Source organism: Buteo buteo, chromosome 4, assembly GCF_964188355.1.
Source record: "Buteo buteo chromosome 4, bButBut1.hap1.1, whole genome shotgun sequence".
NCBI classification, from domain to species: domain Eukaryota; kingdom Metazoa; phylum Chordata; class Aves; order Accipitriformes; family Accipitridae; genus Buteo; species Buteo buteo.
The window spans coordinates 13,650,010-13,675,738 of NC_134174.1; the positions used below are offsets into that span (position 1 = coordinate 13,650,010).

The window sequence follows — 25,729 nt, forward strand, 5'->3', positions numbered from 1 at the left end:
TCAGGCGGTGGCGCTCACCGGGGGCTGTGCCGGCACCGCTGCCGCTCCGGCTGGAAGCGCTGTTGGCAGCGGGTGCTCGGAAATGGCGTCGTGCCCCCTCGCATTAAGGAGGTTCGAAGCGTCCCGGTTTTTTTTCTGTGTTTCCTGACTTCTTCGGTGTTTGCGTAGATGGTTTGTTGCTGACCCTCTTGTCAGCAAGAGTTAATGCTGAAACTTCTGCTGTTGAGTGGTAGTTACAACGCACGCTTTTATTTTTGCCCTGACAGCTGGTGTTCCAGAAAAGATGTAACTGCAGCTCAGCTGGGAGACAGCAGTCCTCAGTATGTGCTATGCACACCTGCAGTTAAAAGGTTGTTCCCAGTAGGGTTGTTTGGATCTACCAGCTCCATTGGTGGTTGTTATGCGGAGAGGCCATCCACAGGGATCAAAAACATTCGGAAGGTAATAATACAGATTAAATGCCAGGAAGGGCTCCTTTGTCTAGTGCAAGTCTTGCATTATCTTTTTGGCCGTGTCCTAGTTTCAGCTGGGATAGAGTTAACTGTCTTCCTAGTAACTGGTACACATAGGCAAAAATCTATGCAGGGTTTCTGCTAGGGAACCTACAAACAACTTGGGAGAGCAGCTGTAGTGGCCGAAACCAATAAACAACTGTGCTGGACTGAAATACTGGCAGGGAAGGAAAAGGGCAAGCTTGCTAGGATAATTCCCCTCAGGGAGCTGAGGTTTAGGAAGTACTTGACCCAGAGAGATTTGTGTTTAGTCATAGATGTGGGGTTTTTTCCTATGGATTTGTGCCATTTTGCCTGTACAGTGCAGAGTAAGTTTCACCATGCTGGAAAAACTTTTCAGCTTACAAAAAACACGGTCCTTTGGTTTGCTTCAAGTGGTTGTTCAAGACTGCTGCTTTATTTCATTTGATGCTCTGCTGCAGTTGTAGTATGAGAAATGGTGAATAATCTCATTCTACTTATGCTTCATACATGTCATCTATGACTTTTGTAGAGTGTGGTGTTATATTCTCTTGGTTCCAGCTTTTCCAAACCCTTACAGCAAAGACATCCTGCACCTTTTATCTTCTCTTATGGTTTTTTTTCCTATATCTTGAATTTTGCTATGTTGTTTTTTGATTTTTGGGGTTGGGATTTTTTTTCATGTTTTCATTTAGAAGGACTTGAACTGTATATCATTCAAAATGGAGAAGTGCTATGGATTTATCACAGCAGTATTCTCTTTCATTTTCTAGTCTTACTCATCCCTATAATTTACAATATTTTTTTCTTTTTTTTGAGCACTGTTGATAACTGAAGGCGTGTTTCTTAAATATGTTTACCAAAACTTATGGTCTCTTTTGTTTCCAAACAACTAATATACAGCCAAACGTTCTGTAAATAAAATCAGGGGCTTCTCCTCCTTGCCCTCAGCGTGCTTTACTTTGTCTATGTTAGAATAGGCATACTGATTTGTACTGTGAGTCTAGCTAGCCCGCTGTCCTGTCTCCAGCAGTAGTCATAAACAGGTGCTCAGGGAAGAGTAAGAACAGGACAAACATGCATGATGTTTCATCTAAGTGTTCTCTTAGCTGTCAACTCTTTTCAGCTTGGGGGATTTTCTGAGCCTGATATAGCTCAGCCCCTCAGTGGATCTCTCTTCTGAGTGTCCACTTAAACACGTAAACAGATTCAGGGTGGGAGCTTCCTGGCAAACTCCATGCCTCGTGGCAAAAAGTCCCTCAAGGCATACCATCCATTCAAATTCTTGCTGTTTTATCATTTAAGTGGTATTACAAGGTCTTTCTGCATTTTGTCAGTGAGTTTTTAACTAGTCTGAATAATTCAGTGTCACTGATGAAACTTTTCAACCTTGGTATTTCTGCTGATTTCCAAATTCATGTAGTATTGAAGATGATGCACAGTTTACACCTAAAAGACAATACAGGACTAAGTGTTTCGTTAAAGACATCTGAAAATCCAAGTTCATTCTCTTAAACAAATCAGCTGTTATCTATGTATTCATTGACTCGTTCACTGAACTGTAGCAGGACTGTCTTCTCCAAGAGACTTTTGTAGTTTTGACTCTTCCCTAAGAATTGTCAGCTATGTTCTTACAGCTTTTTTTTTTCTTTCCTGCTTGGCAAGTGCAAAGATTACCTTGGCTTATCTGTAGTACATTCAGAGAGTCCATCCCAGGATTACAGACAATCAAACTGAAACCCAGCTTCTCATTTATTACCCTTCATTTCTCTGGTACCAGGTCTGTCTGGTTACTGTAGCTGTTAGTAATTTAATATTTCAGTTTCCTCAGGATCTCTGAGTGACTATTATGTGTTACTCCAGACTTGGTTACTCTCAGGGGGTAGAATTCATTGTATTAAGATCTGGAGAATCTCAGCCTTCATAAAGAGTTTCAATGTGGGGAACCTTCCCAAAAGGTCTCAATAATGAATCCTGATTGATGGAAAAAAAATCATTTAGCTTTTGTCCTGTCTTTTGAGATTCTTATGATAGTCTGAATGTCAACCACCCCTGCAGACTGTCTTACAGCCTTCCTTCTTGAAGTAGGTTTTATTAGTTTGTAGGTTTCTAAGCTGTTCCATCTGGGTTTGTGGTAAGCTCATGCAATTCAGGTTCCCTGGGCAGTCTGTGGATTATAGCCCCCTTCTACTAGTTGCTGTTTGTCACCCCATAATTAGCATGATGTTAGTATTGTCAGTTCATGCTGTTATCCAGGCAAATCCAGAGATATATTTCCTAAATATAAATATTTTTTTGTACTCAGTGAAGTAGAATTGCTACTTGCCAGTGAGGTTCTACTTTGTGTCCATTCAGCTCTGGCTTGGTTTTTGGGTTCTCTGAGTGGTAGTTTGTGCTTGGGTTGTTCCTCTTCTTTATTTAGGAAAGAATTATCCATTAAACATCATTGCATAAGCAAAAGATCTTATCCCTTGTAAAAACATAGCTCAAAACAGAAAGAAACTGTTGTTGCTCTGCAAGTACTTTGGCTTTTCTCTGGCCTTCCTTGAATGCATGAGGAGGATGTAAACTCTGTTCTGTTTAGACCGTTTTATCTGAGCTCTCTTTCTGTCACTTAGCTGTAAGAAGTTGAGAAGTTGATGTGAATATCTTTACAGTATTCTAGCTTCTTTCTTCATTTTGGAAGTGAAGGCATTTCATAACAGCTTTTGCAATTTAGGTTGGAGCTTATCCAGGAAGCTCTAAGTTAGGTAAAACTCCTTAGACCCCAAAGAGCATGTGTAGAAGATGCTAGATGATAAGCTTAAGTATGCATTTTAAACCAAAAGCAACTTGTAAGCAGTCCAGTAGGGCAAGTACTAAAGGATCCTCTATTTCTGTCTTAGTGTCTAGTTTTATGCTGTGTATAGTCTTTCAGTATCATGCACAATCTGATAATCCTCTCTGATACATTTAACCTTCAAAGATGATAGATGTCAATGAATTTCTGTTTAATCTAGATTACTTATTTATTTTCCTTCAGGTCACGTGTATATGTTAGCTATTTATTCCAGGGACAGTGTAGGCACATGGCTGTAGGTTCGCAGTCTGCTTAGCACATAGAGAACCCTATGTCTTACCATGTCGAACTGCATGTGCTAATTAAACCTGAAACCAGCTCTTTGATTTCTGGTTACTGTACATTGTCGGAGTACTCAGAAGTAAACCCAACTGAGGTCTTGCATAACCAGAATTTGAAAATCATCCGTCCTGTTTTACCATGTTTTGCTGTTCTGATGTTTTGCTTCAGTAGTACATACATATTGTATTAGAATCATAGGATAATCTGGGTTGGAGGGGACCTCAGAAGGTTTCTAGTTTAACCTCTGGTTCAAAGCAGGGTCAGCTCCAAGGTCAGAGGAGGCTGCTCAGGATTTTATCCAGTCTGGTTTTGAAACACCCAAGAATGAAGACTATACAACCTCCTTTGGCAAACTGTTCCAATGCTTTTTGCCTATTGTACCCTGGTGAAGAGAACAGAGGCTTCAAAGTCAAGGAGGAGAACCTTGAGTGTTGAAGTGGTAGCCAAGATTCATGGAGTAGAATACCAAAGCTCTGACCCCTCTGGCACAGGATCAAGCACTCCTGGGCTAGGCCCACTTGTAAGCTAGTATGTTTTTTTTGTTATTGATTCTCTCCTTGGGAAAGCTTAACTCTTCCACATTAGTCTTATTTAAGTCCCTGAGATCACTTAGCTGTTTGGCTAAACACTGTAGATACTTGTGGAACTAAGCCAACTGAATGAATGTATGGGTCTTGAAGGTTTCTGTGAATTACCAAATTCATAGTTTTATGGTATCACTTAAACAATTTTTATGCCTGCTTATATGAGGGGAGAACCTAAGCTCCTGGGACTGCTTGTTTCTGCTTTTTATGTTAGTGGAAAGCGAATGTGAATGTTTTCAACAGTGTATTTTTCTGAAGTCTTAACATTTTCATGAGTTGGAAAAAAAGGTCATCAGTGTCTACTCCTAAGTATGGCAGAGTTACAGCCTCAGAGTAGCAGATGCTATAATCTGATGCCCTCAATAAATAGTTTTTCCTGGGTTGAATTATTTTACATGCGTGCTTACTTACTGGTAAGCTTCCTCTGAGCAGAGAAGTAGATCATCATGAAGTACTTCTAGTAGTCCAGGGCTGCTGAGTCACTTTAAAATCAGTAATTTTCCAGTCTATTTCAAATATTACAGCTTAAGGTGGTATTTCTGGGGTACCCCGCCTACATTCTGATACCAAAGTTCTTTTTTTCCCCTATGTACCTTTATTTCCAATACAAATCCTTTGCACCTCAGAGACCTTCATGCATTTTTTGAGGTTTGTGTGGCTTCAGCCCCCATCTTTGCTAAGGGGGAATCAAGCTAGCTATTTTTGGAGCTTTGGCACTGAAACGTTGTATCCTGTTCCTCCTTGCTTGTTAAAATTTCTTTAGCAATATTATCCAGCTTTTAGCTTGCCTCATTGTGGAGTCATTTATCCTTGCTTCAGGAAGCCTATTTGTGAGACAGAGGGGCTCCATTACTTGTCTACTAATTTTTGGTATATCAAGGCTAGCAAAGCGCTGTAACTCTGCAGAGGATCAAGGCACAAAGTATGTATCCAGGAATCCCTGGTGTTTAACAGCATGCTCGTGAATCCCTAGACTTGTGTGTCCTCTTTTGACACCCATCTTTGATACAGCTAGGATTACGCTATTAATCTACCTTTCAAATGATGGCCATAATATGCCCTGCAGGATCAGCAGTTTTTAACCTTATACTTGTAAAAGTCTTACTAAGTTGGTATAATGGCTAAACTGACTGCTCTTAAGCCTTTTCCTCACCCCTTTTGACAGAAACAATATGGGCAAGAGGGTATCAGGTTGATTGAATTCAAAGATTTGCACAGGCGAACTGGCTTTTGGACTTCTCTCTTCTCAGAAAGCGAAATTAAAGTCTCAGATATAGATCCTCCCAAGGACTGTGCAGTTTTCTAGTGGGTGAACTGAGCAGTTTTGAGCAAGACAGCTTGTATTTCAAAAATAATATTGCTTTCGTTTTGAACTCTACAGGTTTGTGCTGTGCAGGACATATTGTTTCAAGTGTAGATGTTTGGAGAGTGCCTCTATTTGTGTCTCTGGGAACTGTGTTTAAACAATCCAACTGCTTCCTGAGAAGTAAAATCCCATGGAAAAGTTTTGTCTCGACTTCAGAACCTGTAGATCAGCATCGATCAAATTGAAATATCTCAGATACTACTCGGATATTTTTAGTCTCATGAAACTGTCTAGGCTTTAACAACATAAAACCTTGTGGAGCTGGCCCTTGAGTCTCTGACGATAGTCACCAGTCCAGTTTGCTAGGTTTTGTGCTTTTACATGCCTCAAAGCCTATCTTAGAGTTTACTTTAAATTTAAGAAACACACAGTTTGATTAAAATCTTTCTTGTAAGTCTTCTGTGAAGATGCTAAGAAAATAAGATCTTCAAATAAAACTGCTTTCTGGAAAACCTGCTTATCCAGTCCTCCTCTTCTAGCCCTCTTTCTTAGGGAATTGTTACCTGCAAACACAGTTGGCATCCTTCACTAAATTTAACCTCTTAGCTTACTGTGGCAATAAGGTAGCACTCTTGCAGCAAAGACCTAACGTGTTTTATCTCTGCCTCTTGGATTCTCCTGGCTTGTTAGGTGGAAAAACTTATCTTCGTTGTGAATTGGAGCTCTCAATCTCTTGCCTTCATCTGCAAGCTACTGCCATCATGGTTGCAGCGTTTGTCCTGAGCAGCAGTGTGACAGTATTGATCTTCAGCCTCTGCTGTGTTGCAGAGTGTGTTATACATACTCTGATTCTCCTTCTCATATTTCTTGTCACCTTAGCAGCTAGTGGAGGTGGAAGAAAGACTTTCACAGGTGTTTAAATGAAAGTTTCTTTCCCAGATAATCTCTTAGAGATTAATAGACTTAGAGAGTAATAGGCTCACTATCTCTCTCTTAGTCCTTCAGTTACGTGACTTGCTGCAAACACTTCTGAATCCTGTTCAATTTTTCTTTTTCTCCTTTGTCTTTTTTCCTTAGAACAACAAAACCACTTTTCCTCTCCTGCCTTTACCTTTTGCCAGTCGTTATGGTGGTCATTTATATAAATTATTAGTAGTATAGTCAGAATCCCTAGACTGCACATTCTCAAACTTCTTCCTGGTTCCTTAAACTCAGGGGTGAGCTCAAGTGGCAGAAAAAGGCTTTTGCTGCTCCTGCGTGAAGCATTATGAGCCCATAAATTACTCCTTTGATGACAGAGTTATCTACAAAACCTAGTGACTTTTCTTTGTGAGAGCCTATAAACAGTAATAAGGTGAGGTGATTCAGACTAAAGGCAAACATGCTTCTTCATGCCAGGAGGGTAAGTCAGGCCTTCCAGAAGGCTGGAGAGGAATGACACATGCAAACTCCTCTATACCTGGTCTTGTGTTATGCTGCTTGCTAGTTGAAGCAGTGTAGGTCTAAGCAAGACTGATGTATTTGTGCTGTGGAATCTTACTACTCTACATGTGGCCTTAAACAACCAGACAACCTTCCCACCCCAAAACCCCTGTCAGGGTACCCAAATGTCTCAGTAGAATTGCTAATAGAATTGGTGACTAGGGTAGCTATGAGATGGAGGTGGAGTTTGGGAGTGGGTTAAAAAAAAAAAAGATGAAACTTCACTAAAGGACCGCACCCTGCTGATTCCTTGCCAGATGTCACGGTCACTCTGCTGCCAAGAGGCAATGTTCTCTCGAAGCTGGATGGCCATACACAGGCTTACAAAATTTTCAGTGTCAATTGTTGATAGTGACTAGTCATGCAATTGAAAGCATATGGCCAAACTTTGCAAGAAGATTCTTTAGTAACAGCTGCTTTTTCTCCCTACTATATGTAATTACTATATAAAGCGATCAAGTACTGTGTTAAATAGATCTGACTCTTCTCATTCTGTTGCTAATAAAACTTTTAATTCTAGATCTGGATATCAAAACATCAGGGACTGGCTGCGTGAAGATTCAGAAAATAGAATGTGATAACTGCAAAATAGAAACAGAGAAGGGGACTAGCGTCTTGCAGTCAATAAAGGTATGAAGAACCCTCCCCCACCCCATCAGTGTTTTTAAAAGGGATTGTGTGGTGGAATATAGTTTAAGAACTTAAGTACCAGTTCTGGAGATGAGAAGTACTCTGGTATTTCGAAGTGTTACTATGTGTGTAGCATCTCACCTTTATTTATCACATACCATTACGACACAAAGTCAATAACACTAAATGATGTGGAGTCAGAAGTCCAGGTACCTTTGATAGCCAAAGTCAGCAGAAGCAGTGACAGCAGTAAGCCTGATCTCTGTCCATCCTGCTCCTCAAAAAAAACCAAAAAAAAAAAAAGACAGACTGCTATTTCCTGTCTAGTAGGTTAATAGTTGTGCTTGTTCAGTTGGGACTTTGCAGTATGCTGCTTTTTTTTTCTGTGTTTTGTTTTAATAATTCTGATCTATCAGTGCTATTGACAAACTCTTTAGGTTAATTTTCAATCAGAAGTTACACATTACATGTCCAAAATACATGACTGAAATACTGTATAAATCATGGTCATGACCTTGTTTCTTCAGTCTTAAGGCTTCAGGTTTGCTGACATAGGCTTTTGTAGAAATAATCAAAGTATATGTCACTTAGGTGCTGTTTGGAATCAAATTCACTTGAATAATTGGGATGGTACCTGCAGGAATTGGTATAAATTGAAAAGAAGGGCACATATGGGAAACTGAACTTGAGGGGAAATTTAATATACAATAGAGCTAGGTTTACTCTGTATTTAGTGAACTACAGACAACTGGAATCTTCCAGATTCTGTGTAATTGACCATATTACTCTTAAAAAGGTAGCTAAAATCTAACAAAAAATTAGCAGTACTATATGCGTTATCGCTGTCTAAAGCTTTGGTTAAACATTACTCTCTTACATAGCAGCAAACAGCAGTACATGAGAAACTACATAATATGAGAAAACAAGGTAGTTTTGGCCAGCAACAGTGACAGTAATCACACCATGCCATCACAATTGTCAGGAATTTCTTGTGATGTCATGGAAAAAGAGGATTCTCAGGAAAGACAACTAACTAATTTCATGGGCACCTTTTTCATATATAATCTGAGGTGTGAAAAGTGTTGAACTTTAAAAATTAAAAAGCCGGTTCTGTTATCCCTGAGACTTCAATGAGCAATGAAACTATACTCTCTGATGAACTGAAAAGAAGGCTGCAAAGTCACCAGTTTGGGGCTCCTGAGACCAACTCCTCCACAGCCTCATTATAGTTTAGAGGAGCCTGGTGTTGCTTTTTTCCTCTGTCAGCTATGAGCCTTGCTTGATTCACAAAAATATCAGGAAGACTACAAGTGTAAAAGATGATCCTTCCCCTGTGCATGCACCTCTGTGTCCACTACGTTGGTGGCCACAGGAAGTTTCTTTGCTCCCTTAAGCCTCAGATGAGAAGAATGGCCTTGTCCCAGAAAGCAGAAGGCATTTAATATTTAAAGTATCAAGAAAGAACTGCAAATTTCTTGTTAAAACAGAGCTTTGGTAGATTATAAGGCTTTGGCTTTTTTTTTAATCAAAATAGTTACCCGAAGTATTCTTTTGGGTGGTGAGTGGTTGTCTTTGTTCTGGTTACTGTGATAGCTTCAACATATGGGAATAGAGAAGATATGTTGCCACTCTTGGTTTTGTTGACTCTGAAGTAGTGAGATGAAGGTTTTGAATTAAAATTACCGACCATGCAGGTGTTTGCAAGAGGAAACAATTGTTCAATTACAGTATCTCTTAGCCATACAACCAGTTTTTAGTCTAGTGTTTTTGAGAAGTACTGTAGTTCTAGTAAGGCAACTGTAACTCATTTTTTTTTCTAATACACGTTCAGGAATTATACTCTGTATTAGCAGAGAAGCAGAATTATTAGTGAGAAGCAGAATTATTCACCTTTGGGGTTTTTTCAAAGCTACTGAAAATCTTACAGACTAGATTCTGTAGTACAGCACAAGAGCCGATTCCCTTTCAGGGAATGTGCTTTAGTGAGCAAACTGAAGTGATACTGCCCTCCCCTGGATGGATTCAAGAGCTGTTTAATGTTGCTTCACTATCATGCTCTCCACAAACCTCATCGACTAGCAAAGCAGTAGACTCTTTCTTTACAGTAGAGAGCAAATGATCGTTGATCAATGACTTTAATCCTCACATGACCAGATTTATTTATTTATTCAAGAGCACCAGCAAGCAGCTTCATGACTGCTAATTCTCTTGCCACAGACTGCAAGAAGTTGTTTGTATAACTTGTAATTCAAAAAACTTGCTGAATTTTGGTATACTGTATGGTGTCTTTACAGAACACCTAGAAATTTGACATCTACTTTCCTTAATCATGCATGCTGGTAATTGAACAGAAAAGATGAGTATTCTCTATGAGTTTTCTAATGGATTTTGACTGGTACTTTTGGTGTGGTAGGCATTATCTGGCCAGTGAGATTTGTTGAGGGTTGGTTGTTTTATTGAGATTATTTTTTGTTGATTGTTGTTCTGTAATTGGCAAAAGCCCAGTTCACCCTATCCCTTCCAAGTCTCTAGGTCATCTGATAGTAGCAGTAATTCCAAAATACTGTTAGACTTCTAGGTCTTCTTCAGAGTATAGTGCTGCCTCTTTTTGATTTTTTCCTCCTGCTTCTTATTACAGTCCATCAGCTTAGCAGTGACAGTGGGACCAAGGAGACCCTTCAATTTTGTTTCTGTGTTCAGTGGTTACTTCTGACTCCTTGACTGTGCCAGTGATAACAAGAATTTCCAGATGTCTTGTGCATGGTCAGTGGAAGACCTGCCATGCTTCCTCACCACACACCATGTCTGAGCCTGATTTGTTAAAGACCTGCACCACTGTCCTTCCTTTCTGTGAACTGAACAAGTTTTTCTGTTTTTCTTTTAACACCTGTCATGGCCTTGACAGCCTTTTACCTCTTCCTTACTCAAACCTTTCTCCCTCGCTAGGAGAAGCCCTATGACAAATTAGTGTTTCTTACTTTCAGCTAGTGCAATGTTCCCTCTTAATGAAAAAGCTACCTGACCATTATAACTTGCTGCTTCTCTCAGCAAATCCTGCTGTCTGTTAGGTGTCTCTATTGACACCTACCTCTGAAAGCCTGGTTTTTTTAAGAGGATAGGGATAAGTCTAATAATTCTGGAGAAGAAAGTTGAGGTACCTGTGTCCCTATCAAAGATTTTTCTATCCCAAAAATGATAGATTAAAAAAAAAATTGAGGAAATAAGTGTGTATGTTGTGGTTTTATTTTATTTAACTATCAGTGGCCATACTGGTAAGTCATTGCTGTACATAAATTCTTCTAATCTTATGAGTTCCTGTATTTTTCTCAAGTTATATGCTTGGATGATTTGCTTTTTTAACCATTATTCTGATAATGTGCTTAATGTAACTGCCTCAAAGGAACTGTGATGTCTGGCTGAAGCATCTAATTTAGCTTTACCCTGTTTACTGTATATGGAGAGAATCATCTATTATATTTGTATAGAAGCTTAACTGAACATTAAGTTATTTACAACCTTTAAAAGGTCTGAAGCACTGCTGTAGTCTCAAGTTAGGGGCGTTGCATTTTACTGTGGGGAAGCGTCTTAAATGAAGAGGAGAAAGCAAGACTTGGGAACACAAAAACAAAGAAACACTGCTGTAGAGTTCTTCCTGTCTTATGAAACCCCATGAAACTTCTGATTCTTGGTCTTTCATCAGAAATGTGTTGGAGCAGTATGAGTCCATGTTTTCCATATTGCAAACTTGATTTTATATTTTTATATATATATATATATATATAAAGTCCTTAATCTTGTTGTCATCTGCTTAGACCTAGTTAATTCAATTTATTATCGCTTATCCAGACAGGTGTATAATAATCTACACACCTTGAATATTTCTGATATGCTTGATTGTCAAATTTAACAGAGGGTGTCCTAAATTAAATAGCATCTACAGGAATAATACCCTTTTCAACGGAAACAAATATATCCAAAAATGGAAGTGGTGGTATGGGAAAATGAAGGATATGGGGGTGGGGGCAGCATATCCAGCATTAAGTATAAAAAATGCTGATTTTTTTTTAATTCTATGTTATTCCAATGTTCACGCTAGTGAACTTAAGCAAAAGAGCTTTGCTGTTGAGATACATAGACTACTTAAAGTCAAGATTTGTTGAAGTTGCAGCTTATGAATACAGTTAGATGATTTAAATCTGATTTTTAAATTATTTTTTCCCCTTCTCCCTTCTCACAAATGGTTGGCTTTTACTCTCAAGACCTGTGTTTTTTTGTCTTTCTGAGATTAGTTTGTGTGTATTTCTGTACATTTTTTTTCTCTTTGTCAGTTGTATGCAACAGCTGAAACGTATGAGGGCTATAGCATTTTTTGACTTGAAACATGGTTTCTTTGTGGAAAAACTTGAGACTGTAATGCAGATGTATGCAAAATACCTAACCTGAATTAGAATCTGTTTGGAATGAAACACTGTAGGATCTGGTTGTACTTGCAGGCCTCAGGTTTGCACTGGTGTGCATCCACAGAAGCTTATGGGTATTCATAATACTCCAAGCTTAAGTAGGTCTGTGGTGTGTTTGTGTGTATATATATATGATTATCTTACAGACTTCTGTGACACTGTAGGTTCCAGATCACTGGAAGGTTTCAGTTTGCTAGTTCATTTCTCACTGCCAGCTCGTGTTTCTCGTCTGCTGCAGCACTGGGTATATGCATACCTTGGTTTCTGGATGGAGTATAAATAAAATACAAAGTTCCCTCTTTCTTCCCCTGCTGCTTATTTTAATATATACTGAGTAAATGTTTTTCTAGTTCAAAAAAACAAAGCAAAACAAAAAAACCCACCTGTATTGAGAATAAAAGGTTCATCAGCATCATTCTTTCCCTTTTGTTTCAGTTACAAAGAAAGGTGACTTGTTTTGAGTTTGACTCCGCTGGAAATAAACAGCACATTTGGCAATCACTTGAGAAGAAACCTTTACAGTAAAATGGAAGTTTGTGATCCAAGGTGGTTATTGTGGTACAGCTTGAAAAAATGCTTTGCATATTGTTTTCTAAATATGATTATCCTAACCATATGATTTTTAAACTTTTTTTTCAGAGCCATAAAATTGATATACGGACAAATGGTGGCAAAGTAATTGGTCTTGGAACACTTTATGGAAATACAGATATTCGTGCAACAGAGAAGGGTGTAAGTAAGAAGTAAAACTTCGTCTTCAATGGCTTATTCAGCTTGTCTGTTGCAAAATGACTAAATTTTGAGAATGAGCTGAAGAATATTTAATGACCCTCACTGGCTGATTGTCATTTCATTGTTAACTTAAATTTGTCTGGTTAATTATACTATCTTATACTTGATTTGAATTAGTAAACAGGCTCCACAGAAAGGACAGGAATAAGCATGTGATCATTCTATCAGTACAGAGGTTGTATTGTGCTAGCTCATACAGCTCATAAGCTTTAATTATGTAGACCCTCACAACCCTCTTAAACTTTTTACTTGGCTGATATCTAGGCACCTGGATTCTACAATAGGCCCATGAGTTTTAGTCTCTCATGAATAGTGGCTTGATGTTTGTACATGCTGTATGCTTCCAGTATTATATGGTTGTAAGAACAGAAGAGTAGAAGGTTTGCATATTTCTTTGCAGCTGAGGAAATATAATGACATATAATTTTGAGATGCAACGAGAAGAATCATGACCAGCAATAGAGTTTCATAGAGAAATAGCTTGCTTTTTTCAGCAGATGGCAGTATAAGACAAACATCATACTACTCTAATCTGGTTTGGTTTCTTGCCATAAGGAGTCAACTCTCCATTATTTAAAATAATGTAGAGCTAGACTCCCTTCCATAATGCTACAGTTCTTGTACCCAGTCTGGCTTTTGGGCTCAACTTGAATGTTTAGGCATCATCATATCCATGCCACTGGTTGCCTTAGGACTCATTAGATCTGAAAAATTGCTATATGAACATGTGGAGCCAAGCCAAGTCTGGAAGTAGCTTGGATGCATGCAGTACTCTGCTAGAATCAACAGGTACCCTTAAAACCAGCAGCACTGGAAAGAATCAGAAAGCGTGCAGGTAGCTCTCCCTAGCCAAGGATAGAACTGAGATCAAGCTATTAAGTTCTAGGAGTCCAAAATCGCCTCTGTGAAGTGCCATTTGGCACTGTTCTACACCTTGTAGACTGGGTTCTGAGATCATATGTTCACTTACGCTGAGCCAGCTGTGAGCTGTTCTTAACATCTCTCTGTAAACTAAGAAACTTGCCATTGGATTTTCCAAAAACTGCCAACATTAGATTGCCTGCATTTCTTTGTAGTGGATGCTAGCCTGCCTTTTATGTACAGAAGAGCCCAGAGGCTGCTGTAGCTGTACTATTGTTGAGGATTGTTTAGTCTGGAGAAAAGGAGGCTGAGGGGAGACCTTATTGCTCTCTACAACTACCTGAAAGGAGACTGTAGCGAGGTGGGTATTGGTCTCTTCTCCCACGTAACAAGTGACAGGACGAGAGGAAGTGGCCTCAAGTTGTGCCGGGGAGGTTTAGATTGGATATTAGGAAAAATGTCTTCACTGAAAGAGTTGTCAAGCATTGGAACAGGCTGCCCAGGGAAGTGGTTGATTGAGTCATCCATCCCTGGAGGTATTTAAAAGGTGTGTAGATGTGGCACTTAGGGGCATGGTTTAGTGGTTGATCTGGTAGTGTTAGGTTTACAGTTGGACTCCATGATCTTAAAGGTCTTTTCCAACCTAAATGATTCTATGATTGGTATTTCTGCATGAACATTACTTCATCCCAGCAAGACTTCCCAGCATAAAGCAGAGTGGGTAACATCTGACTGTGACATGCTCTCTTGATGCCACAGTTGGACTGATCAATGCTAATTGATTGACAGTTCGCTTGGGACTATTACTAGTTAGTGGAGTTAGGATCCATCCTAAGCCACTGGTAGCTACAGGGAGTGGAATAGGGCAGAGGTAGTTTACAGCTTTCTTGGTGTGTCATCCATCTTTCTGCAGAGGGCTTCTGTTGGAGGGATCTGAAGACTGGAATCCTTGCATTCTACCAGTGGATAAGATTGGGTGCAATCTAGGAAGTGCTTTGACTGCTGTGGATTCATGCTGTTCATAACGTAATAGCGTGGTGGTGGTCTTTAGAGTTGTGCTGCTTAGTCATTTGTCCCAAACTAGTTTGTTACACCAGTGCAGTCCATGGAGTTCATTACAAATAGCATCTTGCTGGTGTTGATAAAAACAAGTGGATGGTAGAAAAATTATTAGATCTATATCTATGTGAAAATATAGTTCATGAAAATAAGAAATGTAATTGTTTTGCTTTGAGTCTTTAAATGCTGTTTGAAAACTTTTCAGACACACTGTCCTCCTGAAACAATAAAACAAACTTCATGCATATTAAGTTGAAGTGCTTCTTTGTGATCATAAATATTTATATAGTCTGTAATATTGTTAGAAGTCACTCTTACATTTGTTAAGGTGTAGTGACTTGAGTGAAGTGAGTAATTTTTGACTGGAATTTACAGCTATGGAACAATATTTTGGCTTATGTTATTGGACTTATCAACAAAGTTTGTGTAGTTAGGAAGGACAGTGTGAGATTTCTTTTCTTGGTTGGCCACTTCTGTTAATAATCTGTCAGCCTTATGTCTCCTGTGTATGTTTGTGTGAGATGTTTCTTCCATCAGTTGTAGTCATCATTATGTAATTATGGCTATGTCAGCATTTCCAGCCCCCTCCTGGAGGTGGGGAGGGAAAGGATGTGGTAAAAGACACTAAGCACTTGAGAAATAGAGAATATTTTTAAGGGGGAAAATGGAGAAGACACTAGTAAAGTATCTGAGCAAGGGTAGCACAGAAAGGAAGGCCAGGAAGAAGAATGTGTTGGGAAGGAGTTGTTTATGTTGTATTTAAACATAGGAAGATGTTAGTTTTCATCTTGAAATCTGTTCAGGTGCAAAAACATTCTCAGTCTGATTTATGAAGGTAGACTGACCTTTTTTCTTAAAAGGGTAAGAAACTGATGGAACTTGAGCATGTGGTCAGTCTCAGTAACTACAACTCCCAAGGCTCTGCTCTCAAGGGAAGGAATTTTTCCAGAAAACCTGGTGGTTCAGTGGACAAAAATAATCAAATTTGTTTGACTGGGGAGTCATTAGCTAATCTGTACCACGGGGACTTTTCTATAGCACTTACTTAGCAGAGCCAAACATCTATGTTCTGCCAGAAATTCATAAAAGTTAAAGAATTTGGGACTAAAACATATTTAGTCTCAGTAAAAAGTAATCCTATCTTTTCTTCGTGCTTTCACTACCTAGAATACTTTTTAGTCTTGAGCAATCTGACTGATTTCCCTGCCCTCCCCCCTCCCCGATTTGGGTTATTCTGAAGCAAATGTTCATTGTAATGGTAGGGTGTTTGTTTTTGTGGGGTTTTTTTTGTTGCGTTTTTTGTTTTTGGTTTTTTTTTTTTTAGTAACTAGCTGACTCAGTACTTCTTTTTATCTTGTGCTGAGACAACTCTTTATTGCTGTGCATTTTTAAGAAAGGTAGTTGGGGCTAAATAAGATGAGTTGGTATGTGAGCTTGTTTATAATAAAGCACTTCATAATATTTAAATAAGATAAATGTCTAAATAGAGTCAAGACTTGCATACCATAGTAACAGATGTAGCTTTTGGGGCTTTCCTCTTCCAGTTCAGGAATGCCACAAGGCAGCCAGTTTGCACTCAAACTATGCTGATATTTTCATTTTATCTACCCTCCACCCCCCCAAAAGTGTGCCTCACTCTATTTTCCTTGTGCTGATAGCAGTGATGGCCCTGCTAAAATTGGGAAGGTTTTTTGCAAGTCATTTAACTCTCTTCAGAACAGGTTTGGATTGTAGAGCCTAAAATTACAGTGGCTTTTCTTTTACTTGTTGCTTTGGCCATGTGCCTCAGCAGGTTTACACTTTGCCATCCTGGGTGAGGAAGTAGTGGAATACTCTGTGGGAAACATTCCTAGGACAATTGCAGTGTAAACTTATGTTTGTTAAGGTGTCTGCTTGTTAGAGTTTTGTCAGAAGCATTGGAAGATTGAAAAGCTGAATTGCTGTAACTTTCAGTAGTGACAAATTATGCCTTAGTATCATTGGTTTTCTTTACTGTTGATGCTTGGATTCTGTAGCATAGCTTTAAGCAGCATCACCTGCAGAGATTGTAGATATTGACTGTCACATATCTCTAATTCTAGCACAGAACTTTGATGACCACATTTTCTTAAAGGTTAGTGTATTTTGTTACATTCTTGGAGACCTACTTTGTATTGTAGTATCATGTCAAAAGTCTTAAGACAGTAGTCCATTCTGTAATCTTATGACTTAAGGTGTAAAGATGGTGTAAAGCTCAGTATGTATGGATTGGAGAGGTCACGGTATAATTTGGCTGTCCTATAGTCCATACTAAACCAGCTGCTTGGGACACAATACAGGATGGAGTTTGTGCAAGACTAGTTGCTGTTTGTCAGAATACCTCTTACTTCATCCATAGTTTATGTAATATAACACTGGAAGGGTCAGCAGACTTATTTTTTCATATTAACTTTTTTCCACAAGATGACAATGCTAAAATGACAAAGTGGATTTGAAGATAATTTGACATAAGGCACAGTTTGATCTAGAAGGCCATATATCATTTCATGAAATGAATAAGGATTTTGTGCAGTTCACTTAAAGTCTGCGTAAGCAAAATAAAAACAAATTGAGTGGGGGTCAAGTATGAACTATTGCATGATTCCATCATAAATCAAGTTTAACAGAGGAAGAATAGAATTAAATTCATATGGTAGTTGCACAAGCATGTGATTTGTTCTGGTTTGTTCATATAGGTGTAGGTTATGTCACATGACTGGTCACTTGTACATAGATAACCTCATCTGTCACCTTTTATTCCCCAAATCTATCCATAGTGCAACTTTTCAATTCTTATCCTTTCTCTCAATTTCTGTTGAAAAGAAGTAGAAATTGAGATCTTATCCCTCATTTTTCAAGGCTTTGTATAGCTTGAGGCTTAAGTCCAAGAATAGAGGCCTGAGTAACCGAGGTAATATGAACAATTATGCTGAGAAAAAGAGCAGCTCTGGCTTTTTTGCAAACTTTCACGAAAGCTATGTCTACAAAGTGAGCCAGTTAAAAATCTGCATAAATAGCTGTATGTAACAGAGTGGATGTTTCAGTATGTGGTGGCAGAAAACTAATTACCAATGCTTTAAGTGTCCTAATGCTGTATGAACATTAAGTCTTCATTATTAAAGCTAATCCTTTTTTTTCTTTTCAAAATGAAGTGGTTTGGTTTTTAAAAATAAATCAAGTTTTTTGTCATCCATTTGTGACTATTTGGGTTCTTTACCTGTACGATGGATGCAATAATTCATAGGAATGTTGTAAAGAATCATTAACTTATTGGTCAGAGCTCTTGGATGAAAAAGTTTGGATATTTTTGTCTTGTGTAGCTTTTAACTAAGAACTTGATTCCTTTTGTTCTGTACCAACAACTGCTTTCCAGTTGTTTTTCCTCTTAATAGTGTTACTTCCCTCTGCCTTTTCAGACTGTGATGACAAGTTTTCCATTACATTTATTTAAGTTTATTTCTCTTAGAGTGTGAATATAGAGAAGCTGCAGGGGACATCCATCAACATATCTACTGAAGATGGGCTGCTGAAAACTAAGTATCTCTATGCAGAAACATCATCTCTGTCTTCAGTAGCTGGTGATATTCTGCTGGGAAGTATTCACGGTAAGAAGGAAATACTGTCACAAATTTGGCTGCTTTGAAGGTATTCATAATGTTTACAGTAACAAATGGACTAATGCTATAGACTGTCACTAAATCAGCTGTGCACAGTATATGAACAAAACAGTTCTGTCTTTGTTAGACTGAATTGCTGAGAATTAACTTACCATATAGCATACTGTATTTATTTAAAAAAAACCAATTCTATAAGCACACTTGTGAAATAGCAAAAAGTGTATATTACAGGAAAGAAACATCACACATACTAAGGTTGTAAAAATATTTTAAAGTTCAGCAATGAAATTACACAAAGTAGTAAAGAGGCTACTCTTTCCCTCTCTCCATTCTTTATTTTCTTTGTAGAAGTAACTCCTACAGCATCTACTAAGAACTATGATAGAACTTGATTGTATTTAGAAGATTTTAGCAGAAATAGAAATAGATTTTAGCAGAATAGTGTGTGCTGGCGCCCTGTACTAATAAAGTGGTGAAAGTTTCTGTTCTTTGACTGGGGGGAAAAAAAGTCTCTAATCCATCCACCCTTTAATGTACTTCACCTAGAACTAAAACTAATTAACTTGAGAGTCTTTTATAGAAACAGCAGTCAAGGGTGGAATCTGGTGTGGTTTTCTAATTTAACAAAATTCCCACTGAATTCTGACTGTGCTGTAATGAATTTGTGGTGATTTAACATTAAGTAAAATAAAGTGAAGGATGTACAAAGCCTGAAAATTACTCAGGTCAGTCAGAGTTCCAGATTTCCAGCTACATGCCTTATAAACAATTTGCTGCAATTTCTTAGAAATTTTGTGTTGTTATCTCGCTTGAGAAATGACTTGTTTCCTCCTTAAAGGAGCAACTCCTTTGTCCATTTACAGAATGGACAAATTTAAGAATGGTTTCTAAACCTGTTAGGTAAAGTTCACTTCAGCATGCATAGGCAGAAATAAGATTTTTTTTTCTTCTTCTTCTTCTTGTATTTATTTTTCCTAAAATGTAGACTGTATTGTTACTGGTACTTCTGTCTGATAAGCTGTTTTGTTTTATTTTTCTAATTTCAAACTGATACAATACTGTGGAATGATCACTTTATGAGCGTGTTCATGCCTCTGTGCACATGCAAAAGTTCGTTTTTTGTTTTCATGGTACAAAAATGAAATCCTAACTGCTGTAGTTAGTGACTTACTTCCTTAGTAATGCCTCATTGTCATTTAGCTGAAGAACAGTGTGAAAACAAATAGAATTGTATCCAAATTATACAGACATTTCTTATGTTACTTCAGCATTATTTTCATGAGCTCTTTACTAAATGGGTCTGGAACACCTAATGTTATTTTAGCTGTTTCTTTTACAAACAATTGCACATTTGCTTAGTACTTCTAATCTGTTTTTTCAGAAAAATATTTTCTGCAAAACATCATGCTCCTCAGTCATATTTTAATAGTAAGAGCAAATACATTTAAAGTCTTTTAAATCATTACATTGCATAGATATATACACACATAAACACATATATATTAGTGGAAAAGATAAACTCCTGTTATATGTTAGAAAAAAAAGTCACTTTCACTTCTAATCTTTGTTCATGAGGTAGCTCAATTTTAGTAGTAGTTTTGTTTGTAAACACTTGGGCAGGTTGTTTCTTAGGCAATTAGGCCCACTATTTCCCTAGAGCTGACAGTATGCTGATACTATAGTTGGCATAAAATCAGTACATCTGTGCACAAAACTATGTTAGACTTCATTACTTTTGCACTGAGAACTTTGAAGTTAGGGCAACACAAACTTTACAAACCTGTCTGAGACCCATTTTGTAGTTGAATCTTGGGCTGTACAATTCCAACACTGTCAGTGCCTAGGCTTTCTTAATTGCTGTTTTGCATGCTTTGTACTTTTACTGAATGAATTTTATGCATTTAGTGAATAATGCATTATTTTGTAGAAATTGGTTTTGAGTCATTTTCATCAGCTTCTATAACAGGCATTAGAGATGTTGGGTGCCACTGAGCTTTTGAGTTGACACTTGAAAAACAAAAGGGCAGCAGCTCTGAGACTGAGAAATGTGCTACTTTATCCGAGGGGCAGTAACATTATAGTGAAACTTCTCCACAGAGGGGCACATAGGAGAAAACGGAAACCTCTCTTTGCAACTGTGCCAAAGTCTTGGGTTGAGTTGTATTGATTATTAATTTATTTTATCCACAAAATAGTTTAAGTTGGAAAAGAATTTGACATCTATTCCAAAATAATGCTTAAAGTGGGCTCATTCAGAGCAAACTTGCTCATGGCCTTGTCTGGTTGAGCTTTGAATATTCTCAAGGACAAAGATTGCATGACCTTTCTGGGAGACTTGTCCTCACGTGCAGGACTTTAAATTTGCTTTTGACCTTCTGTCATAGTCTAGTAACTATTTCATTATGTGAGGAAATCATGCTGGAAAACATGGTTATTGAAATTACTTTATATATTTACACACTAATTAATATATAGGAAAAGGTGAACATGTAGGTGCCTTATCCTGTCAGTGACCTGAAAAAGTAGAAAATCTGCAGTGCTTTGAAGTTAGTATGGTATAATGCTTGAGCTTGGAATTCTATAGTCCATTCTGCAAAGTATGTTCCATAAATTTCAGCTATGTTTCTGGATTTCACTGTATATAAAGTGGGATTGTAGAAATTAATTTTATCTTAATTCCTTTTTAGGCATGCAAAGTCAAAGTGGTAAAAAGCTGCATGGTGGTTTGTTTGCTTTTTCTGTGCATCAGAATAACCCTGCCACCATGAGAGTCTTCAAAACAAATGGAAGGGATGGAAATAATAAAATGTAAAGTGATGCCTTTATTTATACCCCAAAAGCTATCTTTTGCTTCTGGTCCTATACTGATCCTGACTTGCAATACTGTAGTTTGAAGATTTATAGTGTTTATGGAGAAGCAAATCTTGTACATGGTAGAAAAGAGAACTATTTCTTCAGAAGCAACAAAAAAAGAAACACTAAGCCACTGTCATCAGTATTCTGTTAAAAATATTATATTTTGGACTTTATAATATTGCTCTACAATGCTGAGGTCAGTTGGATGTAATAATCAAACTAGTAATTACCTCTAGTCAGGTGTTTCTCTCTTTGCTCTTGACGTGTCCAAAAAATAGTTGGCTAGCTTAAAATTTTTAAGTTAACTGTTGGCCTTCATGGAACAATTACATGACCAAAAGTGCATTTCTGTGCACTATCTGTAGACAGTGCAGGTCACAACACAGCAGGACATTCCTATCTGCTTTAAAAGCAACTTTTGTTCTAGCTAAATGTTTGAAGTGAGCCTATCACACTAATATGTTTACATTACGCAATATTAGTCATATCTGTCATATAAGTCTGTGGTTAATAGGAGTTTGATTTCTACATGTTTAATATTTTTCAAGGACCTTCTTATCAAAACAGAAAACAAATAACCCAGAAAAACAAAGAGCAGACCAGCAAATCTGCAAGTCCCAGGGACTATATTCAGACAGAGTATAATCTAGCTTGAGCTCTGTGGGAGTTGCTAGCTGACAAAGCCCTAAGTTTTTTGTAGGTTGTACAAAAATAAGTGCTACTCATAATAAAATGGGGAAAAGGGTGGGATAGTTGTAGTGTGCCTTTTAAAAACAGCTAACAGTAAAGCCAAATGTCTTTCAAGTTCATTGAAATATGGTTTTGTTTCAATTCTGATTTTCAGAACCCCTAAGTATTTTGTACAGTATGTGCTTGAAATGATTAATTTAAGACTATTGATGATAGGCTGCTTTTCTAGCTTTCAGCCCACATACCACTAAGACAAACACTACAGGTCATATACAGTGGAATGCATTGTACCCTAGTGGTTGTTTACTACTGTATAATTACAGAATGATAGGAGCAGAGCTTGATCCATTTGCAGTTTTTAAAGGACTCTTCTGAAAAATCTGAAAACTGTTGTGAATACTGTGTATTACTAAATTGAACTCAGTTACTGTGATCAGCCTTATTTGTCAATCTGTTTTCCTCCTGGGAGGATGAGAGTGTAGCAGGAATGACATGTTGTGGTTTAGTTTTTTAATAGAAAGCATTTTTTGTGAGGCAATGATATATGTGTAACATACTTGGAACTATGGAAGTTTCTACAAACTTTGTTCAACTGTTAGTAGTATAGATGACTTTTCTGTTATGGGGTACGTCTGTTTTCCTTCCAGATTCTCTTGATGCCATAGGTAAAGGGGAAGAGTATGTATTTTGAGATTTTAAGGCTAAAACACCAGTGCCTGTTCAAAGTAACGCAAGTTCAGTAGGAGACTATTCTATGTTTTATGCCTTACACTCTTTTGTTTGAAGTTCTCCAGTTTGTCCAGAGCACTCAGATCTCACTGAAGTCAATGAAAAGCATTGACAAGGGACCATCATGCACATAAGAGGGAGTAGGTAACATTCAGTGAGTCCAGGAAGTAGCCTTTGAGGATAAAGCAAAAATTCCCCAGGGAGGGGGCATGTATGTATGTATATAAAAGGAAAACAGAAACTGTTTATGTTAGTCATTCTATTAAACTGCTTACATCATCCATAGTGCTGTTGCAGGCATCAGGGAAATTAAAACAAAACCCCATGGTCCAGAATAAAATAGGAAAATATTGTGCTTTAGCCTCACAATGCCTGTCTGCTGTTCTCTCTCTCACATCCAGTCTGTGTCTTTAAGCTTTACTCAGAGCGTTTTTCTTGTCTGGAATCACTTCATTGTTACCCACGTGTTGACATTTTTGTTTGTAAAGTAAAAATATTCAAGCAATATTACTGGTTTATGCTGTTTTGCTTTTATATGCAAATCAGATATACTACTACAACTATAATACCCTTCTATGGGATCACATTACTTTAGCCTTTGTTACAATTTCAGAAAGCTGTTAAATAATACACTTTTAACGGTTTTTTTCCCTTTTCTTTTCCTAATAGGTAACACCAGCCTTCAGACCAAAACAGGGAGTATCACAGTAGGTAGGTTCTACCTTCTCTCTGAGATACCTCTGTTCTCCTTTCCTAAAGCTCCTTTCCTCTCTCCTCTGTTCCCTTCTCCTTTCCTAAAGCTAGATATTCACAGGGAAAGTAAAAAGGAGATGATTTCTGCCCTCTATTCTTTTCAGGAGTAGCACTGATAGCTGTGTAGCTGATGGAGATCCTTTCCAAACTTGACTGTCAGCCTCTTGCAGTTGGGCAAGGCACACTGTCTAGTTTTTGATACCACAATACCCACTGGGCTTTGCACAAGTTAGACTGAGTCTGTGTCGTCTTTTAGATTAAGATGGGATAAAAGAACGCAAGAAAAGACTAAGCATGTATCAAATGTAATCATTTTGTCTTTAACCTAGTTCTCTGTCTTACATTTGTTGATATCAGTGCTTAGTTATGTTTAATTTTTGTATCACAAAGCATTAATCATTGATGTATTACATATTGGGTGGGGCGAAGGCTTGTGATAATTTAAACAAAGTTTCTAAACTTTTACCCTAATCATTGTTTTCCCTCCAGAAATGAAAACAGCTCATAAATTTTCTTTCAGGAACTTGAGCTTCTATACAATAGGATAACTCGGAGTTATCAACTATGGTATACATTATATCGGTTGCATTATTTTAGGAAAATATTATGGCCCCTTCTTTGACCATTTTATAGTACCTCAACACAAAAGTGAGAAGCTCGAATTCTGGTTATTTCTATGGCAGAAAATTGAAGTAACAGAATCATAGACAAGGCTCTGTTTCTTGAATGTACGTAGAAGGATTTCCCCTTCTGTAAATGAACTTGATTACAGGCCCAAATCTCAAAGACTTCTCCTAATGGTAGTAACCATAGTCACTCACTAAGCATTGTTCAGGGACGAGCTGTACTATTACAACTCTTCTGTTTCTAAGCAATCTATACTAACATTCCTGGAAAATGAATGCAATACACATTCTTCTGAGTTAGTCATTAAACCACAGAATTAAATTAAGCTTGCTAGTCTGTTTTTCCTTCTGTTAAATAAACTCATAGAATATGAAGTGTTTAAATAAAGGTTTCTTAACACAGGAGGTAGCTCTTTCCATCAACAGATGATGATTATTTTCCTTAATTAACCAGGTTCAGCTTAAACATTAAGACACATCTTACAGTTGAATAAACTTTATTTTTCAGATTTCAGTTCTGAAAGCACTAGTTAGACTTAATAATTTCCTAAAGAGCATTAAACATCCTTTAGATTTTTATGGATTTTTCCAAAGGCAAATAATTTTTAAGATCTAGTGGTTCAACTCTAAAAGCTTGAGAAAGAAAATGTAAAGTTTTAAGTGAAAGGTTTTTGTGTATGAGAAATTTACACCACAAGATAGTTTGCTGGATTGCCAGAGACCTGACAGGGATTTGCTGAAAGAAATAGGAAGAATGGGTCAGATCTTCTAACTTCCCTGGATGGGTTTACCTAGGGATGTAGTTATTTATTTCACTGGAAGCAGAATTTTATCAGTTAACTGAAAAAATGCACTCATCTCTAGATTTTGGTGATGTATCCTTAGCTTTTGAGAGATTTATTTACAAGTCGAACTAAAACATAGTTGAGAGTGCTGGATTTTTTTAAAAAAATATTTTGGGGGAAATAACAAGCGACTGTATTGAGTTTCTTATTCTTGTATAATTCTGCATTAAAATAGGAAACCAATGCTGTTGTCTCTCACTCCCTTTAATTTTCTGCCTTTTTTTATTATTTATAGAATAGTTTGGTTTTTTATTTTGGTATTACTTGTTTGTCTGAATCTATTCTTAATTTCTGAAGACTCTATCCAAAATTCAGTCCAATTTTAAGCATCTGGCATGTGGCAGTGTTTCACACTGATGTGTTAAAATATGAAAGTAGGGATTATTCCTTTTTTTTTCTCCAGTACTGTGAGCTTTGTTAGTCACAGACAAATTGTTTTCCAACTGTATGCTAGAAGCTTCCTACTTCTAACAAATGTTCTATGGATTTTGTGTGGGTTTTAATTTAAAACAACCAGACCTATTTTTACTGCTAGTTTAAGTTTCTATTTAGAATAGTCATTAGAAATCTGAATAATCTTACCAAAAGTAATGGAGTACTTTGTTTTTAGAACTAGCTTAATCTTTTAAATTTTAATTTGGTAAATTCGTAGGAAGAGTCAGGTTGGAAGGGACCTCAGGAAGTTGCAGAATCACAGAATGGTTGAGGTTGAAAGGGACTTCTGGAGGTCATCTTGTCCAGCCCCCCTGCTCAAGCAGTCTCTGGTCTTCAACCTCCTGTTCAAGGCCATGCCAACTGTGAGGTTGCTCAGGGCTTTAGCCTGTGAT

The 25,729-nt window shown here is 37.6% G+C and overlaps 1 protein-coding gene across 4 annotated transcripts in view; it reads left to right on the forward strand.

Annotated features, from left to right (window-relative positions):
• The window catches only part of FAM185A (family with sequence similarity 185 member A), a 51,116-nt gene that overhangs the window by 696 nt on the left and 24,691 nt on the right, over positions 1–25,729 (forward strand). For all 4 annotated transcript variants that reach the window (XM_075024791.1, XM_075024790.1, XM_075024789.1 and 1 more), the window contains exons 2-5: positions 7,487–7,596; positions 12,696–12,788; positions 18,253–18,391; positions 23,348–23,389. In XM_075024791.1, coding sequence (XP_074880892.1) covers positions 7,487–7,596; positions 12,696–12,788; positions 18,253–18,391; positions 23,348–23,389 — 384 coding nt within the window. The remainder of the gene's footprint in view (positions 1–7,486; positions 7,597–12,695; positions 12,789–18,252; positions 18,392–23,347; positions 23,390–25,729) is intronic.